Below are 18,769 nucleotides of genomic sequence, written 5' to 3'. Positions count from 1 at the left end.
CGAGGCAAAGGCATCGATTCTCCGGAGCCTGAAACAAGGCAGCACGTAAGAGCCAAGCCACCTGCAAACCAGTCACCCAGACGAGAGACAAGCACAGCTCCAGCATGTTACTGTCCCAGCCACTTTGCTTTCCTGTAGTTCACCAGCCTACAAAGAGGTTTGTTTGCTCCTAACAGTTCAGGCCATGGTTACATTAGGATTATCTAAGACCTTCCCCTTTGTCTCACAACCTTTACCCTAAAGAGGGCCCTTTGCACCCTCATTAGCACAGTGGGAATCCTCTCCCACAAACTGAGCACTACATGGGAGACCTCACCTGAAGCAGCCACCACTAGCCCACAGAAGAGGAACACTTCCTAGTACTGATCATCAGAAAAGTGGGTCTCTCATCTTCCCCTTTTGTACAGGGGATGCCCACGGTAGAGCCAGAATAGAGCTCAGTTCTCGACTCAGTTGGCTGGGTGGACAGCTAGTAATACAAGTGGAAGGCTCCAGTCCTAGCTTTCTGCTAAGCCACAAAGCATGAGATCACAGCAGAATGGGGCCACTATAAAAAGAACAAAATCAGCACCCATCTGGATCTCAAGAGGTCTTCTGATGGGACCCGAAACGCTGGAGGTGTGCTCACCTGATCCGTCCAGCCAGGAGCATGGCTAACATGCAGGTGAGCAGCCCAAGGACGACAACTGCCATCTGATGGTTCCTCCCGTACCTCCAAGCAACGCTCAAGTTCTCCACCATCTGCTCTGGCAGCAGGTGAAGCAGCTCCCACCACCTTGTGACCTCCAGAAGGGTGCTGTTGTCCGAGGCTGTTGCTGGGCTCCCTCCAGTCATGTTCCCAATGGCCATCGGGCCAGAAGAGATAGGAGCAGGGGGTGCAATTTTGTGGGAAAAGGGGTCGCCTGGCCCATACAAGGCCAGCAGGACAAGGAACATACAGCTGAGGAAGGCCAGGAACCGTAAGACTATCACCTGAGCAGGGGTGGTCACCGGTGTGGAGGAAGACGATGAGCAAAAGGTCTGCAAAAAGATGAAGGATAGTGCCCTTTGATTACCAACAGAATGAGGTGGGTGGCACCTGTGAAGGGAGCTTGCCAGACAGTTCTGCACTGACCTGACCTGGGGGAGAGCCGGGCATTTTTGCTATACTGTACAGGACTGCAATAGCAAGGCGGGGGCTGAACTGAGGAGTGGGGGGGGACGGGCAGGGGATTCTAGAAGGTGAAATCCATCTTCATTGCATCTACCCCCTCTTCACTCTGCTCTTGTTTCCCCGAATCCTGCCGTCTTCACGTGTCCCTCTTCCTATCATTCCTTCCCACTCCTCACCGCTATCCCCCCTGCTCTTCTGATGGCGCCCCACTCCCAGCATTTGGTGATGCCCCTCAAAGTGGTGCCAATAATAAAAAGGGTCAAGAGGCCATGAGGGCACAGCTTGGTTTCAGCCCCTCGCCTGGCACAAACAAGCTTACACTCTCTCAGCCTTTTGCAGGCAAAGGGGGAGTTCTACTAAGTCAACTCAAGAGCACATGCTAGACCCATGCCCAGCTTGAGCCAGGAGTGATGTTTCTCCTCCAGCCCCGGCACTTCAAGGCTCAAAACCCCATCTCATCACAGCTCCCAGTGCTGACACCCTCCTCCTACCCCACCCGATCCTGGGGCTGTATATTCGGCAGGGCCCCATTGACCACTCTCCTCCATCTGCCGCCCACCTTCCGCCACGTACCTGAGCAAAGGCCTTGTCAGAGTCACGGCGCTTGAAGTGGTGGCTGAGCAGCAGTGCCCGGAGCTGTCGGTTCTGGTGTTTAATGTAGTATTCCACAGCGGCCTGGCACGGGCGGCACAGCTTGTAGGTCTGCTCCAGATGGTGCTTATACACCTCAATCTCGTCATCATATTTACCCTTGGGAGAGAGGACAGGGAAGCAGATGAAGCTTCACATGCCTGCTATCCATGCAGATGCTGCGCTTTAACAGCACCCTGGCACCAGGCCCAAGTCCTGGCTCAGCTGGGAACAAGACACACAATCCACAGGAAAGGTCTCTCCACTACCGTATCCAAGGACACACTGATGCTGCAGCTAAAATGGAGGATCAATCTCTGCCGTTACACCTGGGGTGGCTGAGGTATCCCCAAGTCTGATAGCAGGGCCCTAGCAGGTAACCACCTGCTCAGGCCCCCATCCCCAGAGAGCAACAAATAGCCTCCTCCCCAACCCTGGCTCTACTCAGAAGCTGCCATCGGCACAAACGCCTGGCTTGCATCAGCACAATAAATCATCGTTTAATCAAGAATGCCCATGAGGAGGGTGCATTTATCACCGTCACTGGAGCGGACACATCACTCATCACAGTGGTTCCCAGGGCGCTTTCAGCACCATCTCCGCTCCCAGGCTGCGCCGGGACCCTTGCCCTGACCCGTGTTGAAAGAACCACTGCCTGCCAAACATTTCTCCTGTCCTGATGAAGGGAAGCCAGGATGGGGAGGGTCACAGCACATGTCCTCATGCTCCTCTTGAAGATTTTCATGGGTCCTGTAGGGTAGGGTCCTGTCTTACCCTTATAGCTCAGGGAGAGAGCAACGGGAGTTTTACCCTGTTGCCACCCCGCAAATCCTCCACTTGGGGTTGAGCAAGTGGAGGCACCCGAGCACTCCCTTCTGCCTGTGGGAGGAAAGCTTCCCAGGCGCAAGGGATCTTCTCTGGGCAGGTTTTCAGGGTAGGGAGGAAAAACAGGAATAGCAGAGGTTAAGTGCCTTGTTCAGGGTCAACCAACGCACCACACTAACGCTTAGGAAGTCTGGGGGACACAAGCACCTTGGTTCAAGTAGCCTGAGAAACTGGGAGGGAAGAAGAGCAGAGAAGCAGGGGATAAGGGAAGAGCCAGTTTGTGTCCGGTTGTCTTTCCAGAGGCCCAAGAGAGGGAGTGCATTTCTCCCCAAATGGTTCAGAGCACAGCACTGGGCACCCCAGTAAGCTGGTACTCCCAGCCAGAACAAGGCAGCCTGCTTGACCAGCCATGGCTTCAGCTTTAAGGATGATTCAAAAACAACTGCACAAAGCACCCCAGGCAGCTCCCGAGCTCTGGTTCTGCCTCAGCTTTGTTCCTTGCTCCTACCATCGCCTATAGATCTTACTGGAGCCGTCCTACACACAGGTGTGAGGTCCATAAGGTGTAGTACTCCTCATTTGCAGAGCAGGGAGGCTGCTGCAATTCAGAGCAGTCAGGCTGGGGTTGGCATTTATCCTCATACCAGGCCAGGTCTGCATAGGAGATGAGCTGGCATGAGCTCTCCCTCTTCTGGCACAAAGGTAAAATTGCACAATACAAACAGCGTCAAGGGTCAGAGCTGGGAATATGGGGCAGCACCCTCAGCCTTCTGCCACCCCTTCTCCAGCTGGAGCTTGATCCAGGGTGCTCCCCCTTGCAGGCACTGCTGCAAAGGCTTGGGCATTGGGCAGCAGGGGATAGAGTTCCTGGGTGGTCCAGGGTTTTTGGTTATAGCCGTGTTGGTCTAAGGACATAGGCATGCAAGGTTCTTTGAGTAGATTATATCTTTTATCAGGGGTGTACTTGGTCTAATACCAAGTATTACCAATAGGTAATCTCAAGAAAATACCAATAGGGGTGTACTTGGTCTAAAACCAACTTGGTCCCAGTTGGTCTAATAAAAGGTATCATTTTGGAACCAAGAGTTCTAGTTTTTTTGTACATCTTTTATTAGATGAACTGAATAGTTGGAAAAAAGTTCATAGCAAGCTTTTGGGTGTAATCACCCTTCTTCAGACATACGAAGTCTCTGCTGGTCTGGGGCTCCAAGGAATAAGAGAAGCTAAAAGTGTGACAGGATGTCAGTGAGAATGTAAATAGGTAGAAATTAGGAAAAACAAAAAAGGTAGAGCAGGGAAGGGAGGGAGGGGGAAAGAAAGCAGCGGGGTGGTCCAGAGCACTCAGAGAAAATGAAAGATTCACATGAGCAGGCCTTTCTCCAAGCAGAAGGCAATGCTACCCATGGGACAGGGAATCAGCATGGGAGAGAGGAGACCTATATCCCATCTCTGCTTCTCCTACCAGTGCACAGTTTCACCCTAGACCGGTCACTCGCCCACTCGCTGCACTGCTCAGTGGTAAAGCAGGGTGACAAGGCTTCTGTTGCCTATGTGCTTTCAAAGCCGAGATAAGTGCAACAAAACTGCCCTGAGGGCTCCACAGTCCTCCTTGGGAAGGCTTTCACTCCCACCTGGGTAAAAACAGGTGTCTGACAAGATGCACAGCAGCAGCAGCAGGAGTTACTGAGCAGTCCTGTTATTTTGGGAGGAAGCAGTGTATAAGGATAGAGCCATTTCACATGCAGACCCAAGGAGCATAGCTGGTGTGAAAGCAGCAAATTAACAGACAGGGCGAGACAGATAATATCTCGGCTACCACGTAGCAATGGCTGCTGTTTCAGGAGTGTGTGGACAGAACCACAAGACAAATCCAAGCACTAAGAAGCCGCCCAAAGGCATCCTTACTCAGGATGAACAATGAATTTAAATGAGCTCCCTGGCAGACATGCTGATTAAGCAGGTCCTAGTTACATGAAAAAGGCTAGATTCGAGCACTCCCGCCCCCAGCAAAAACAATCCTCCAGCCTGGCATCTCTGTTGTAACCTGGGGTAAAGTCAAGGCATGGAAGGAGGTTGAGAATGAGACACTTCACAGGGATGGAGTTATAACAAGGAGAAAGCCCTTTACCCATCTTTGTACCACCCTCTATATGCAGCAAAAGGAGCACTAAGGTAGATTCCTCTGAAGTCACTCGGCAGCAAAGCTAAGAGCAGCTCTAAAGGCTGACCCCTCATTGCTGTACAAAGGCATGGAGACGAGCCAAATGCTCCTAGGAGAAGAATAAGCTGGATGATATTTTTATCTAACCTCGGCGCCAAGATGACAGCAGTTCAATTGAGGCCCCATTAAACAGAACACCAGGCTTGAGGGCTGCCATGGAGTTGTTCTACCCAATGCATCCCACAAGCTAAGCAGCAAGAAGCATGCTCAGTACCCAAATGGGAAGCCTCTGAAGGAGATGCAGGCAGAACTCTTCCCTCAGAGACTTTGGTTTTGTGCTGGTACAGTGCTGTTTTTCATATGAGACTAAATACTTAAGTCCCGAGTATGATTTTGATCCCAGAGTGATTCACGTTGAGCAGGTGAGGGTACTGGCTCTGGTTTCTGGGCCATACTGTAATATGGGCAATTAAAATTCTTTCCATCTTGAATTCCCCCTGCCAATTCCAATCAGACCTGCAATTGTTCTGCGTTCCCACTCTGGCTGGTTGCACTGTGCTGCTGCACGGTTAGGCAGATGCAGCATTTTGCCCTCTGGCAGGCTGAGGGATGATTTCCTTCTCCCTTCCCTATTCTGCAGGGAAACCGCGTGATCCGCGAAGCCCTGCACAGAAGGCTGTTGAAGCACAAGTATTAAACAGCAAGTTCAAAGAGCTACAGAAATAATGAGGAGGCCAAAGGGATTGACTCGAAGAAGGATTAAGAGGAGGAGTATGTGCAGGTCAGCTAAACGACTGCTGAAGGCGAGGGGAGAGGCTGCCAGGCTCCAACACGGGTAGGATGAGAATGCCAAGGTGGGGGATAAGCAAGGGGTAACTGGGAGGAAATGGAAAGAATTTGGCTGGCAGAATTAATAGACGATACTCACTTCTCTGTCAGTAGAGGAAGAAAGAGGTTGGGGATTCTCAGCCAGTGGGTTACAAGCATCCTGTCCTTTCTATATTACTAACTGGGGTAGGAACAATGGTTCTGGTAGGGAGCCCCTGTACTGTGCTGTGGCAGCAACAGAAGCACAACAGTCTGGGTCAGTTCACTTAATCTTAGCCCACAAGAGGCCGAGAAGCAAGCAGATACTCCAGAAAATGTAGAATAGAAAACAATGCTGCACTTGGAGAGACAGCCTCCAGGGAAGCGACCAGGTTTGCCTGTCTCTGGGCTCAGAATATGAAGGAGGTGGAGGTTCAGAGTGGGTCAAGTTTGTTTTAAGCTACCACAGCAGAGAGGATCCCTCCTAATACAGGAGGCAAAAAATGGTGCTCTCTGAGGAATGTCTTGCTCACTGCGTTCCACCTCAAGGGGGACCTGTTTGACTGTTCATCCAGGACTCTGCCGTCAGAGTTCAGTTTTTTCAAGGCCTTGGACAAAAAGCTCTTTGTGTATGTGGGGCAGAGTGAAAACTCCCTGTCTGCATCATCACCCGGTTGCCATGGCATCCCAAATAGCTGGGGCAGGCACTTCTTGCAGAGACACTGCCAGCTGTGCTCCTGCTTTGAGTCAACGGGGGACACGTTACCTGCAGGGCAGGGATGAGGCAAGAAACAGCCCTGCTGCCTGGCGGGTGTAATCCATGGAGGAATCCAGGACAAGACAGCAGGACGGCGATTTAGAGACTGCTACAGTAGACATGCTGAATGCTGTCCTTGAGGATCTAATCAATAGAGAATAAGCCCTTCAGAGCCACGGCACATGTCACTCCTTGGAGACGCAGGAGGGGGTGGGAGAGCCGACAGATGGGGTCTTGGTATTTCAATCATCTTACAGCTGCCCAGAGCTTATCAAAACCTTATCGGGATTAAAGGCCACCCTCCACCCACTGAAAGAGAGCTAGAACGCCAGACGTGTTCATGGTCCGAACCAGGGACCAGTCCACAGGCCCCACAAAGAGCAGGGGAATCTGCCCAAACCAACACCTACCTCCTCCCGGGGCGAGAAGGATGCCAGCTGCTTGATCTTCATGGTCTGGTGGTTGTTGCATTTCTTGCACAGCAAGAGCTGGCTGCTCACCCACTGCTGGGGCTTGGTGGGGTCGCAGAAGGTGGTGGCGCCTGACACAACATGGTTCAGGTGCTCCATGTACTGGGCAGGGATGGGCTTGTTGTAGTCTCCATTCTGCCAGGAAGCAAAGGAAGAAAGTGGTTAGCTGGTAAATCAGAGCCAGGTGTCCTCTACCTTCCCCCCCTGCCCTGCTGAAGTCACTTGGCTTGCAATAGATTGGAGCCAGGTTGTTCCAGCCTGAGGTTTGAGAACGCTGCTGGCCCCTGCCCTACCCTATTCAGTAAGAGCAGGGAATAAAACAAGGGCCAAATTGGAGGAAGTAAGACTAGTGCAGTACCTCTTGGAAGCCATTGTATTGCTCGCAGTTGGGGCAGTCCCAGCAGTTGCGATTCCCATACGGCACCACTGTGTCCTGGTTACAGAACCAACAGTTCACGGTCACATGCGTGGGCTTCTTCCTGTCAGAAATAGAAACAAGATGACATCAAAGAGAACAGCTACTTGGACAGGAAGATGCAGGAGCATGCACGTGCATGGAGCTGGCAATCCTCATCCCATGTAGCCTGCAGCAGTAGGACATTAGGGAGCCTTCTTGAGAAGGGGTAGGAGGCTTAACTAAGGTAATTCCTGCCAAATGCTGCTTTGTGCTAGATGTGCTATGCCTTGCCCAATGCCTTCAGCAAATACCTTGTTATTTCTGCACCCAGCACTGCTTGCGAGGGTGCCTAGTGTCAGTGAAACCCAAGGGTGCAAAACAGCACCTGAATAGGGGACAGAGTCCTGATGCTGTGCTGCTGTTCCTGTGGGAATGAGAAGCCTGGTTGGTATCAGAAACTGTGGCAAGAATATTGTTCCCTAGAGCCATGTGCAACATAAAATAGGCCTATTAAGACTGGACTAGGGATCATGCTACTGCCCACACTATCATGTCGCATTAAAGGGATGTGGACAGGTGAGAGTCGTCCCAAAGTTCAAGCACTGTGAACAGTACTTTTCACATTGCACTGGCCAAATGAATTGGCAAGAAAGACTGAGGTATTCATAGGTCTTCTCTCATGTCTTTGCAATATTTCAAGCAACTCAAGAGCCTCTCCCACTAAAAGGATATTTACATGTAGAGGTGCACCAATACATCAGTCCCATATCAGATCAGCACTGATATAAGGAAAATTGACAGTATTGGCAACTGGCTTTTTATGGCTGATGTGGCCAATAATGTCGCTAATAAATGCCCCGTGCATGTGTGCAGCCGCAGCGCAGCACGCAGACGGCCAGGAGCGCAGCCCGGCAGCATGGATAGCAGCTGGGTCTGGCTAGTGAGTCTGTTGTGAGAGAAGGGGCGTGAAGTGGGGGCAGATCGAGGCCCCGTGGTGAAGGAGGGTGGGACTGGGGCAGGCACTGCATAGCCAGGGTGGGGTACGGGACGGAGTCACGAGCGGCTCATCTGGAGGGCATGGGGACAGGATGGCGGCTCCCACTGCTGCATGTACACCATGAGGGCATGGGGGCCAGGGCCCCTGGATCTGTGCACAGGGTGAGGGTGGGCTGCACTTGGGGTGGGCAGTGGCGGCACTGAGAGAGGGGGTTGGGGAGGCTATATTGATTTTTGGGGCGACTGCAACCCCCCTCATAGCCCCCTCAGCACCACTGCTGCTTGTCCCAAGCGCAGCCCAGTCCCTTGCTGGAAAAGTGCGGCACCATCCTGGCCCCAGCCCACAGCGGCAGTATGTCCTTGCTCCACATGCAGATCCGGGGCCCCCCCATTGCCCTCCCGGGGTGCATACAGCAGCTGTCCTCCCCCCTGACAAGCCACACGTGGCTTCGTCCCACACTCCGTCCTGGCTGTACAGCGCCTGCCCCTGCTCCACTCCCTCCCTCACCATGGGGGGTCTTAATCTGCCTCCCTCCACACCCCTTCCCTCCCCCTTTGCCCCTTCCTCCACAACAGACTTACCAGCCAGATGCGGCTCTTCAAGCTGCTTGGCTGCATATTGGCAATCAGATCAGTATTGGCTGATATGGCTCGTTAAAAATAAAATAAATAAATAAATCGTCCATCGGTATTGGCCCCAAAAAATCTCTATTGGTGTGACCCCACTTCCAATGCTTTGGGCCAAACTGTGCACAAGAACCTGCAAATGAGACTGAAAGGCATGAAACCAGCTAGTTCAGTGTCATCATCACCCAAGCAAAGAGATGCAGGAAAGAATCAAGACATCGCATGCAGCGAGAAGGCCAGACTGCCAGGGCTCTTAACGCCAAGGGAGCACAGATCTGGGACAGCTATGAACTCTCCTGAAGTACCCTCTTGCATGGGACATGCAAGCTTTGCATTCATCATCAGGCCCAGTTTTCTGCCAGCAAAATAACTCTGCTACTCTGACAAAACAAAAAAGCGCTCACAGGCAGGGCAGACTGGCTGGCACAGTAACACACTGGCATTTTATACTCCTCTGGGAAGCTGATCTTTAAATCTGTGTGAACACAGCACAAAACGGACTGCTCTATTAACTGAGATCCTTCATCCACAAATCACGCACGAAGCGTTGCTAGGTGTGTATGGAGAAAGGGTGCCCTGTATCAACGCCTGCTTTGGAAGCAAAGGGGGAGTTGATTCTCCATGCTCTCTTCCACTTCTGGTCTCCCCACCAGTAAAAAACACCAACTGTTGCTGGGCTCTGTCCCCCAAGGAACTAGACTGAGACCAGCAAGCTTGTATCACAATTTACTTTTAAGGGTCATAACTTCCCATAACTACACTTCTGTGGCTAAGCTTGAATCATCAGATGAAGAGGGAAAGGTGCTGCACCCTATCACCCTGCATCCTTCCAGTACTCCTATTTTACCCTAATCCTATTAGAACAGGAACCACTAGAGGATAAATCTCCTTCATGAGAAGACTGTGCCAGACAGTGGAAAAGGTTGTATGCAGGCTTCCCACTCTGGCAAGGCACTTCATCAGGAGAGGAAGCTTCCCTACAGTCCAAGGCAACACAATTTAGTTACTTGGGTTTATTAATACCCTCTAACCACATTCGGAGGGGAGGGACAGCTGGTCAAGCAAACACCCAGGAACTCAGTATAGCAGCTGTCTAGAGTGACAGGGCCAACTGCGATGGAGTCAAAGATAGCACTATGCCACGCAACGCCGGTGACAGCTCCTCCGGATGAGCTCCCCACCATGTGTAGGAATTGCTCGTGTGACAAGTGAGCGGCCAGAGGACTCCTGCTCGGATACAGAGGTCTCAGTGTCTGCGGTTCTATTTTATCCTCCAGGGTCAACTCCTAGCAGCCAATGTCAAATGCAGCCAAAGCAGAAGCAGCAACTGGGCAGATGAGCACAGCCAGGGGCCAGAACTCAAAAATAATGGTGGCAGCTGTAGCTCCCTTGAGTCGAGAGCAACTTGCCAGGCTCTTGCTCAGCAGAATCTTCTCTGCCTTTGCAGCATTTGGCGGAGGGGTGCTTTGTGCTTCGGTCCTGACAAGCCCTGGGCGCTCACATTTACCTCCCAAATCTGGGTGCATGACATTATCATGAAGGTGTGCATAACATCACCCATTGCCACAGGACCTGCACATCTCTCAAGTGAGTCCATGGGACACAAATCTTGAATTATTAAATCCATCAAGCATTAGTTGGCATTGAGTCAATCAACTAACAGCGTAATCCTTCACTCCAGGCTTCCTTTTGGGGGTTGAAATCCCCCCTTACCACCTTGAAAAATAGAAATAAGGAAAAAAAAACCCCAACATGGTTGGGCCAAACACTAAATGCATGTGATGGTCTAAAAGGAAAAGGAGGGCAGATTTGGTCGTTGTCACACTCCACTCCTGCCACCCCACCTGGCCAGCCAGCCAGGTTTGTTTCCTTTTCACTGCCGACATAACAGCTGTCTGGGGGGGCTGCAAAAACATGGACCGCAGCAATAAAAAAAAACAGATGAACCTGAAGGCAGAGCAATTGCAGCAGCCAAGGGAACAGTGGAGTCAGAAAATAGCTCCAAGGAAGAGTTAACGAACATGGGAAGCAAATAGAGTCCAAGATTAATTGACTTGGCTATAGAAACCTTAAAGAAGTAATGAGGGTGCTGTTAGACTTGCTCTGGGAGGACATTTGGGACCTCCTGAACCAAGACTCCTTGCCTTTTACCCAAAAGCAGAACCTTAGGTCAGAGGGCAGGCCTGGTTAACCTCCCTTTCCTGGCTCCCCCAAATCGAGACTCCTCTGGAGTCTCGAATGCTCTAGCTGCCTCTGAGAAGGGATCATGCCAATAAACACAGTGCCAGCAGCCAGCCTACATCATGGTTATAAATCATCCCAGAATCCTAACACCAGGTCTCTGCCAGGAGATCAGGGCAGATCTTGTCCATTTTCCTACCTTTGCTCTCCTTTCAGTCTCCTGTCCTGTCCATCTTTTTTTCTCTCCACTGCTCTGCCCAGCAGACATGGCCAAGCCAGACAAAACCAGGGTCCATACAAACCAAGGAGCTGGTCTACTTGGTCTACTTGGGCAGCATGTCACAGGTAAGACTGCTGGGATTGTAATGCAACTCATCGTATTAAAAATTTCCATCTGCTGCCTGTTGACAGGAATGGTTCATTAAAAAAAATAAAAGGCACACAGGAGACTTCTGGGGGGACACTTGGGAAGCTATGTGGGGTTGAGAGGAATCCCAAAGAAGCAATACTGAAATAGCTACTCATTACCACCAATTCCTGCTGGACAGCAAGAGATCAAGAGAGCCTGGGATGAGCGTGAAGGACAGGGTCCTGCTGCTAGACATGTCTATCTGGGGCAAGAGTGTCAACAGAATGATATATCAAGGGAGAGCTCCAGCCTTTAGAGTTTCATTTCCCCACCAGGCCCGATGATATTGCTTCTAATCAGGGAACTTCAATGTGAAGTGGACTTTGCTTCAGAGGCAAGTCAAGCTGCTGGAACAAAGTCATGCCTTACACCAAAATGGATAGATCTTACTTTGAGGATGCATAATCTACTCTAGGGCAGGCCACAGATGGGAGAACAACCACCTCCCCCCCCAAAAAAAACACCAAGAGGCTTAAAAAAAAAAAAAAAAAAAAAAAAAAAAAAAAAAAAAAAAAACAGATCCCCCCCTATGTTCTCTAAGGCCAGATTTTCAAATTCTCTTTTCAACCACAAAGGATAGGAAAATCCAACCCACTGAACTGACTTATGCCCATGCAACTCCAGCCCTGCAGATGTACCAAATATTATGAGAGCTGGCAAAAGCTGGAGACAGAAAACGGACGTTGGAAGTGCAAGTGTGTATCCTCAATCCAGCTCCCACAAAACCACCAGCACAAGAACAACTTAATGGCTGCCTCAGAAGAATGTACAAAGATTAAGAGGGCATAAGATGGAGCTATCCTCTGAATCCTAGAGGGTGGTTTCTCCAGGAGAGCAATGAAATGCACCAGTAGGTGCAAAGACATTTCCCTATACTCACTTCCTGCTTCTCAGCAAAGGAGTCTTACTTGGGCCGGCATAAAGGAGCCTTCTGCCACTGCAAGAGCCACAAATGAGGATGCAGTTGAAGTTTTACTGAGAGACCTGGAACTCTGCTGGCAAAACGATGCTGCCCAGAGGAGGCCTTATCTAGCTGGCAGGGGTGTCAATGGCAGAAAGGATGCGGCAGAGTGCACAGGCGACTGGTAGAGGGGGCACGGGGGAAGTGGGGCACGTGCCCCCCCTGAGACTGGCCCCCAACTTGGCACTGTTCAGAACAGGGCAGTTTTTTTGCTGCGCGGGCTGGCAGGGGGGGGGGGGGGGGGAGTGGTGGGGGGGGGGGGGGGCAGCACTAAGCCGTGGCATAGAAGGATGGGAGTGGATATGGGGTTTTTGGCCGGCTCCTGGGCCCACACACAAATTGTGCCCCCCCCCAGACCCAGGAAGCACCAGTCACCCCTGGCAGGGTGGGTTTTAACAGTTGTGAGTGGATACAAGCTCCCTGGGGTCCTTGAGGCATCCTTTACTAGCACGGATGAAAGCCTGTTCCACCATATCTTTGTTGTTACTGGTACCCACAGCAGTTTAGTTATACTAACCCTGGTATACTAGTATGTGTTACCCTCATTCAGCTGTGCAGCAGGCCAAAGTGCCAAGGAAAGGATTTCATCTGCTTCTAGCCCCTTCCTCTATATTGCCACTAATGCTAAAAAAAATAAAAATGTGCAGGCGCACTGGAACATGAGTGTCTCCTGCTCCAACTGGATACTGCAGAGCAAGGCAGGAGGGAGCAGACATCCTCCTTCTGAGAAAAGGCAAGCAGTAAAAGAAATGCTGTCCTTAGACTCCCTGGCCTGCTCTTAGATTTGCCAGCATCAGCAGCAGTACAGGATTAAATGCTATTCCTGTGGGAATAGCCATTCTGGAAATCCAGCTCCCACAATCATACTTCCTGCTCTTCATTAGCTTCAGGAAAAAGGAACCACTACACAAGGTTAAAAAGCCACCCTCCCTTCACCCAAAGGGAAGGCAGGGCAGGGTTTTTCCATCTCTTCCTGCTTATCCAGATAAGAGGCAATAATCTTCCCCACAGTGATCCTGTAATTTATTCTGCTTGACTTCAGACTAACACAGCTAACTATCTTCTGAAAAAATCAGGAGCTCCCCACCTCTTGAGAAGAGAGAACTGAAAGGATAAAAAGCTTTTCAGAGAGGCTGTGCCGGCAAGATGTTATCTCCCACCCTGTAAGCTAGCTGACTAGACTGAAAATCCTAGAGGCTTCCTAAACTGGACAATTTGTAATTGGTGTGAAGATTAGTTAGCACACTTAAGCAACTCCAGTGGCACATTTCCCCCTCCCCGAGTCAGGCACAGCCCTCGGATGAGAGGATGAATGCTAAACTTAAATCCGTATTCTCCAGCTCCGCCTCCGCAGGTTAAACTAGTGGGAAGCTCTCCCGCTTCTATAACAGGGAGGGTTAAAAGATACCCAAATCACTGTCTCTCACCAGTGAAAATGTGCATACAAATATAGTGGCTAATTTGGAGTCTCCTTAAAACAATCTTCCTTCTGCACCTCTCCAGCCAGTGCACCCTCACACACAGCCTCAAGAGCAGCTCATAGGAGGCGTCAAAGGTCAAACTGCCTTAGGAGCCCCCGCAGCATCTTTATTGTTCTTATTTATCAAGGAAGGTCAATAAGGTGGAGTTTCCCCAGCTTTTTATGTGCCTATAGTGTGCTCAGTGCCATGCCAGGCATAAAACAGTCCTTGCCACAAAGACTTCACAACGCGAGGCGACATCTTTTGTTACAGATTTAACTCGGGTTACCTGCACTGGAGACAGCACAGCCCTCCTGCAAAACATTGTGCCATTCACATCTTCAATTGTCACCGTAAAGCAACATCATAAGCAACTGCCCAGTGGTGCAACTTAAAGCTTTTGCTAGCACACCCCAATGGTCCCATCATCTCAAAAAGGAAGCGCTACCACCCTCAAACTAACATGCATGTATACATGTGGGAACAGGGGATGGGTCTTGATTTATGACCAATACTCGCAGCATAATTTTGAGTTATGAGTGAAAGATGAAGACAGTCAAGAAAAGAAAATGCTTCCAACATTAAGGGTTTAGCGACATTGATGCTAGCAGATATGGCTTCACAAACAGTCTTGCTGATAAAGTTCAAAATCAAGTCTATGAACAGAATAAGCTGCACTGGCACAAATATCGGGGACTTTTGCTAGTGTAATTGCAGCTATGCTAAAGTTTAGGAGTGTTGAAGTGATGTTGCTGTGATGGTCCAGATGTGAGAAGCAAGAATTCTTGTGGGCGATATCATATTGGACCAAGAGTATGGTTGGCAGACACGGGCAAGCTGTCAGGTATCACAGTATCACAAGCCTGAGGAAGAGTATAGTCATACCCAAAAGCTTGCCTACGCTCAGTGTTGCAGCGCCCTGGGGTGCCTTGAAAACCTTGCAAGGGTGTCAAACAATGTTAACGCTGTCAGGTGTTCAAACATGATTTACAAAATTAATCGAGCTCTCAAATAGGAATCCTTAGTGTTAAATCAGTGTTGACCTGTTGTGGACATTGAGTTCTCTGCAACAGAAGAATTGCTTCATTATTTTTCTGTAGAAAAGAAAAAAAAAAAAAGAATGAAAACTAAAAGCTGGCATTTTCTGAGGGGTCTTGTCTAATGAGAGGTGCCTTGTGTTTGAAAAAGTTGAGACCCACTGGTCTAGACGAATCATACAGCTGATCCAATAAACGGTATCACCCACAAGAATTCTTGCCTCTCAGCATAGGGCTATGATTTTTCCTCCTATGAACTGAAATGGCTTCAATTCAGACAAGGCGTAAGTCACCACTTGGCTCTAATAAAACAATAGCTTTTTGACACAGAGAGATTCCACAACGCATTATTTCCTGCCGGAGACACGAGCACCCCAGGTGTCACAAGCCAGTGACCAAATGTCATCCAGTGGCAGACTCGATTCAACACTCCTTGTCCTAAATTTGTCTTCAGAGTCAAGTAGGGATGCAAACAAATCTCAGCTTCCACCGGACAGAGTTATCTTTCCAGGGCTCATAAGAAAGAAAGCTGGAAATGTGACCTATGAATCTACACCTTGAGGGCTACAGACAGAGGGTTAAACTGCTCCAATCATTTCAGTGGGGAATTCACTGTGAAACCAGGGCTGCCCTCGTAGTGGCACAAGAGCAGCAGGGTTTTTAGTGTTAACAGCTCACCAAGGTGAATGGGGTCCTACCCACTTATCTGATGGGTAAAAGACTATGCGATGGCCTGGTTACCATCACTCCTCCCAAAAGAGAGCTTCACCGATGTCTCTCTGCAAGTGTGCTAGGTTCTACACCTTGTTGTGACACTCCCCACTCCCTGCCCCTCAACTCTTTCTGAGGCATCTCTACCTGTAGATTAAGTGGATGAAGGACCTGGTGCCCCAGGGCAAGACTGCTGTTCCTACAAGACTTGATGGGCCAAGAGCTTATTGTAGATGTGTCAGTCAGGGAACACAAGAGCCACAAACCCAGCGGACCCCGAATGGACTATGCCACTGTTATGCCAAGCAGGGGCAGGGCTGTAGAGATCCGTAGGAAAGGATGCACCTATGCCCTGGCTGCATTTCAAAAGAGGGTGCAAAGCAGCAAGAGAAAGAGAGACCATTATAATACCAAGAGGACATACAGAACCTACAGGGAAAATAGCTACAATAAGGATGTATTAAACAAAATGGACCAAAGAGTTGGACTCAAGGTAAGTCCACTCAGTTAAGTGACTTTCAGCATGATCAGGACAAGCACAGCAGCGGTAAGGTGACCTCAGAGACAGATCCCCAGTACATCCGGTTTTCTCATTCTGGTCCCAAACCCATCAGCAAATCGCAGAAACATAATGAATTCTAGCAAATTAACTCTGCTTTGCAAACAAGTTTAGGAGTATAGGTTTGAATTTTTTTTTTTTTTAATATATACCAGTACAATCATTTAAGTTGAAACCAGGACAGAGATGTAAAGAGCTCGTCTGCCATGCAGTCATTGAGGAACAGCTCCATACAGTTTTTCTGGAATAAAAAGCTGCAAATACACAGTTGTTCCTGGACAGCCATAGTGCTACAAATTCACACCCTACTTCCATTCAAACAACTTTCAAATGTTTATTCTGCTTCTCAGGTGCAGCTACCTAACATGATACAATCAGAGCTTGTAGTAGAGATGGTATCTTTTACATATTAGAGCAACAACATTTCTTTAATTGCAAGCTTTCGGGCACAAACACCCTTCATCAGGCATCGGAGTTTGATGAAGGGTGTTCGTGCCTGAAAGCTTTCAATTAAAGACTTTTTTTTCAAAAATCTTGTTGGTCTAATAAAAGGTATCATCTGTACCATGAGCCCGGACTGCTTTTCCTCTAGGCCAATATGGCTACAGCCTGGATACCCAATATGATGCAATGCACACCTCTGCCATTGTTAACCGGATTCACACCAGAATTGACTATACTGCCATGGTTAAAATGGTGTAAAAGTAGTGAAACATTTGTGTTTCGACAAGCCTGGCAGTTGTCCTAATTGATGCTCTATTTATTTATGTAAAAGTGCAAGCTGAGGAAGTGCCAAAGTAACTGCTAACAATGCAACAACACTACAACCCCGCAAACAAACAGCAATCAAGATCAGTTTCTGAAAACATTTATAGCAGGATGATCATTTTCCAGTACAGAAGGGGCTTAAAAAATGTAACATTCTTTGGATTCCAGCGGCAGCCCATCTGACGCACGTAAACAAGAGCGGGTCAATCCGCTGCCTTCAAAGTCACACTGGTCCAACCAGCCCCACACAAGCCCTGCCTGTTTTCCAGAAGATGGCTAGAGGCTTTTAGTGTTCCTTTGCTGTCCTCAACACACAACAGAAATGCCAGGCCGCTGTACATACAGCAATATTCACTTTAATCCACTGGAAAGGCAAGTGGTTTAGAATATGCCTGAATTATTCCACTTCTGCTAGGCAATGAAAAGCGAGTGAACCACCTTTCGTATCCCACCCTTTGGGATCCCTTTTACTCCAGCAAAACTCCTTACAGGTCACAGGATTGCCCATGTCTGCTGTTGCACATTGCGAATGCATCCTGCAAGATGCACACTATTTACATGAGGTTACAGTTATGCTAGTTCTAAGCTTTTCAATTTAAAATTTGATTCCCCCTTTGTCCCATACCAACCTCGACTCCTCCTGATACTCAGGACCGTTAGAAAAAAACAAAACAAAACACATGCAAAGAAAAAGCCTGAAATGTGGGAAAAAGCACTCCTATTTCTTTAGGCTGCTATGATGCCAGTCATCAAAAATAACCAAGATCTATACATATACATTTACCTCTGCTTGTCATCCGAAGTTTTGATACGGCTCACAGCACAGGCACCTCCACAGCAGCAGAGTACCATGCTGGCATTGCATTTATCCATTACCATGCCATTTCACTGCAGGAATTGCACCCCTCCCCCAACACCCAACCAAGGAAAAGACTATTAAAAAATAATAATAATGTTTTCTCTCTATTCCCACAACAAATTATGCACCGTTCTGCTTTTCCTGAGCACGCTGGAAAATTCACTCTGGAGGGCGAAACAAAAATCTCTCTCCAGACTGACTGGGGGAGAGAGCTTTTGGAGTACAGTCATCCAATAGCGCCCGGCACCAGAATATGCCCCAGAGAAAAGACAGGCACTTCCAGTTTTATTTATTAAGGTAGTGCCATTAATAGCTAAGTGCTTGATGTTGTCTGCTGGAGCAGGAGACAGGAAACAATTTAGGAGAGATGGAGAGGGATCACAGGCTGTTTCTGGTGATTTCCCTGCAACTAAGGGCTCCTGGGTAGCTCAGGGGTTTTGCTTGCATTAGAGCACCGGTTTCTAAGCGGATACTCGCGTTATCTGGAGAAAGGCCTTGCCTTTTTCCCCGGGGAAGCCTTATAACCCAGGAGCCGATGGGGGTCTCTCGGGGCCACGGCCCCAGGCGGGAGGCGCCCTGCTCCCTACCCGCCCGCTGCGCCTCCCCTGCTCCCCCAGCCATTGTTTGCCCTTCCTGCCGCAGGCAGCGCTTCCTCCCCGGGCCGCCCGTGCTCATTTCGCAGGGGGCGGTCCCGACAGGAGCCAGGCGGGCTCCGGAGCCTCCCGTGCTCCGCTCCGAGCTGGAGTCAGCACGAACCCTCCCCGTCCTTTGTACAGTGGGATCCGAGCGAGCGAGGAGGAACCTCCCAGCCCGCCTCATACAAAGCGGGAAGGCAGGTAACGCGCTCCCCGGGGCTGCCGGCCCCTCCCAGCAGCGTGGGCCGTCACTACCGCCATCCGCCTCATGGACGGCTCGGTTCCCCTTCCCCGAGAGGCTTCCTTACCTCCGCGCGATCTTGTAGAGCAGCAGCCCGGCGCCCACGGTGACCCCCACCCCCCCGG

At 49.8% G+C, this 18,769-nt stretch overlaps 1 protein-coding gene across 1 annotated transcript in view; it reads right to left on the bottom strand.

The window, feature by feature from the left end:
- The window catches only part of TMEM201 (transmembrane protein 201), a gene marked incomplete at its 5' end in the record, with an annotated part of 44,091 nt that extends 25,327 nt beyond the window's left edge, over window positions 1–18,764 (bottom strand). The window contains 6 exons of the mRNA XM_014522884.2: window positions 1–28; window positions 629–1,020; window positions 1,727–1,903; window positions 6,744–6,938; window positions 7,162–7,282; window positions 18,712–18,764. The exon at window positions 1–28 is cut by the window's left edge and continues 134 nt beyond it. Of these exons, the coding sequence (XP_014378370.1) occupies window positions 1–28; window positions 629–1,020; window positions 1,727–1,903; window positions 6,744–6,938; window positions 7,162–7,282; window positions 18,712–18,764 (966 nt within the window). The remainder of the gene's footprint in view (window positions 29–628; window positions 1,021–1,726; window positions 1,904–6,743; window positions 6,939–7,161; window positions 7,283–18,711) is intronic.
- Between the last annotated feature and the right edge of the window lie 5 nt (window positions 18,765–18,769).

This window comes from Alligator sinensis, unplaced genomic scaffold (genome assembly GCF_000455745.1).
Source record: "Alligator sinensis unplaced genomic scaffold, ASM45574v1 scaffold366_1, whole genome shotgun sequence".
NCBI lineage: Eukaryota > Metazoa > Chordata > Crocodylia > Alligatoridae > Alligator > Alligator sinensis.
The sequence above is the reverse complement of the archived record's forward strand: the minus strand, read 5'-3'. Positions and strand labels throughout refer to the sequence as shown.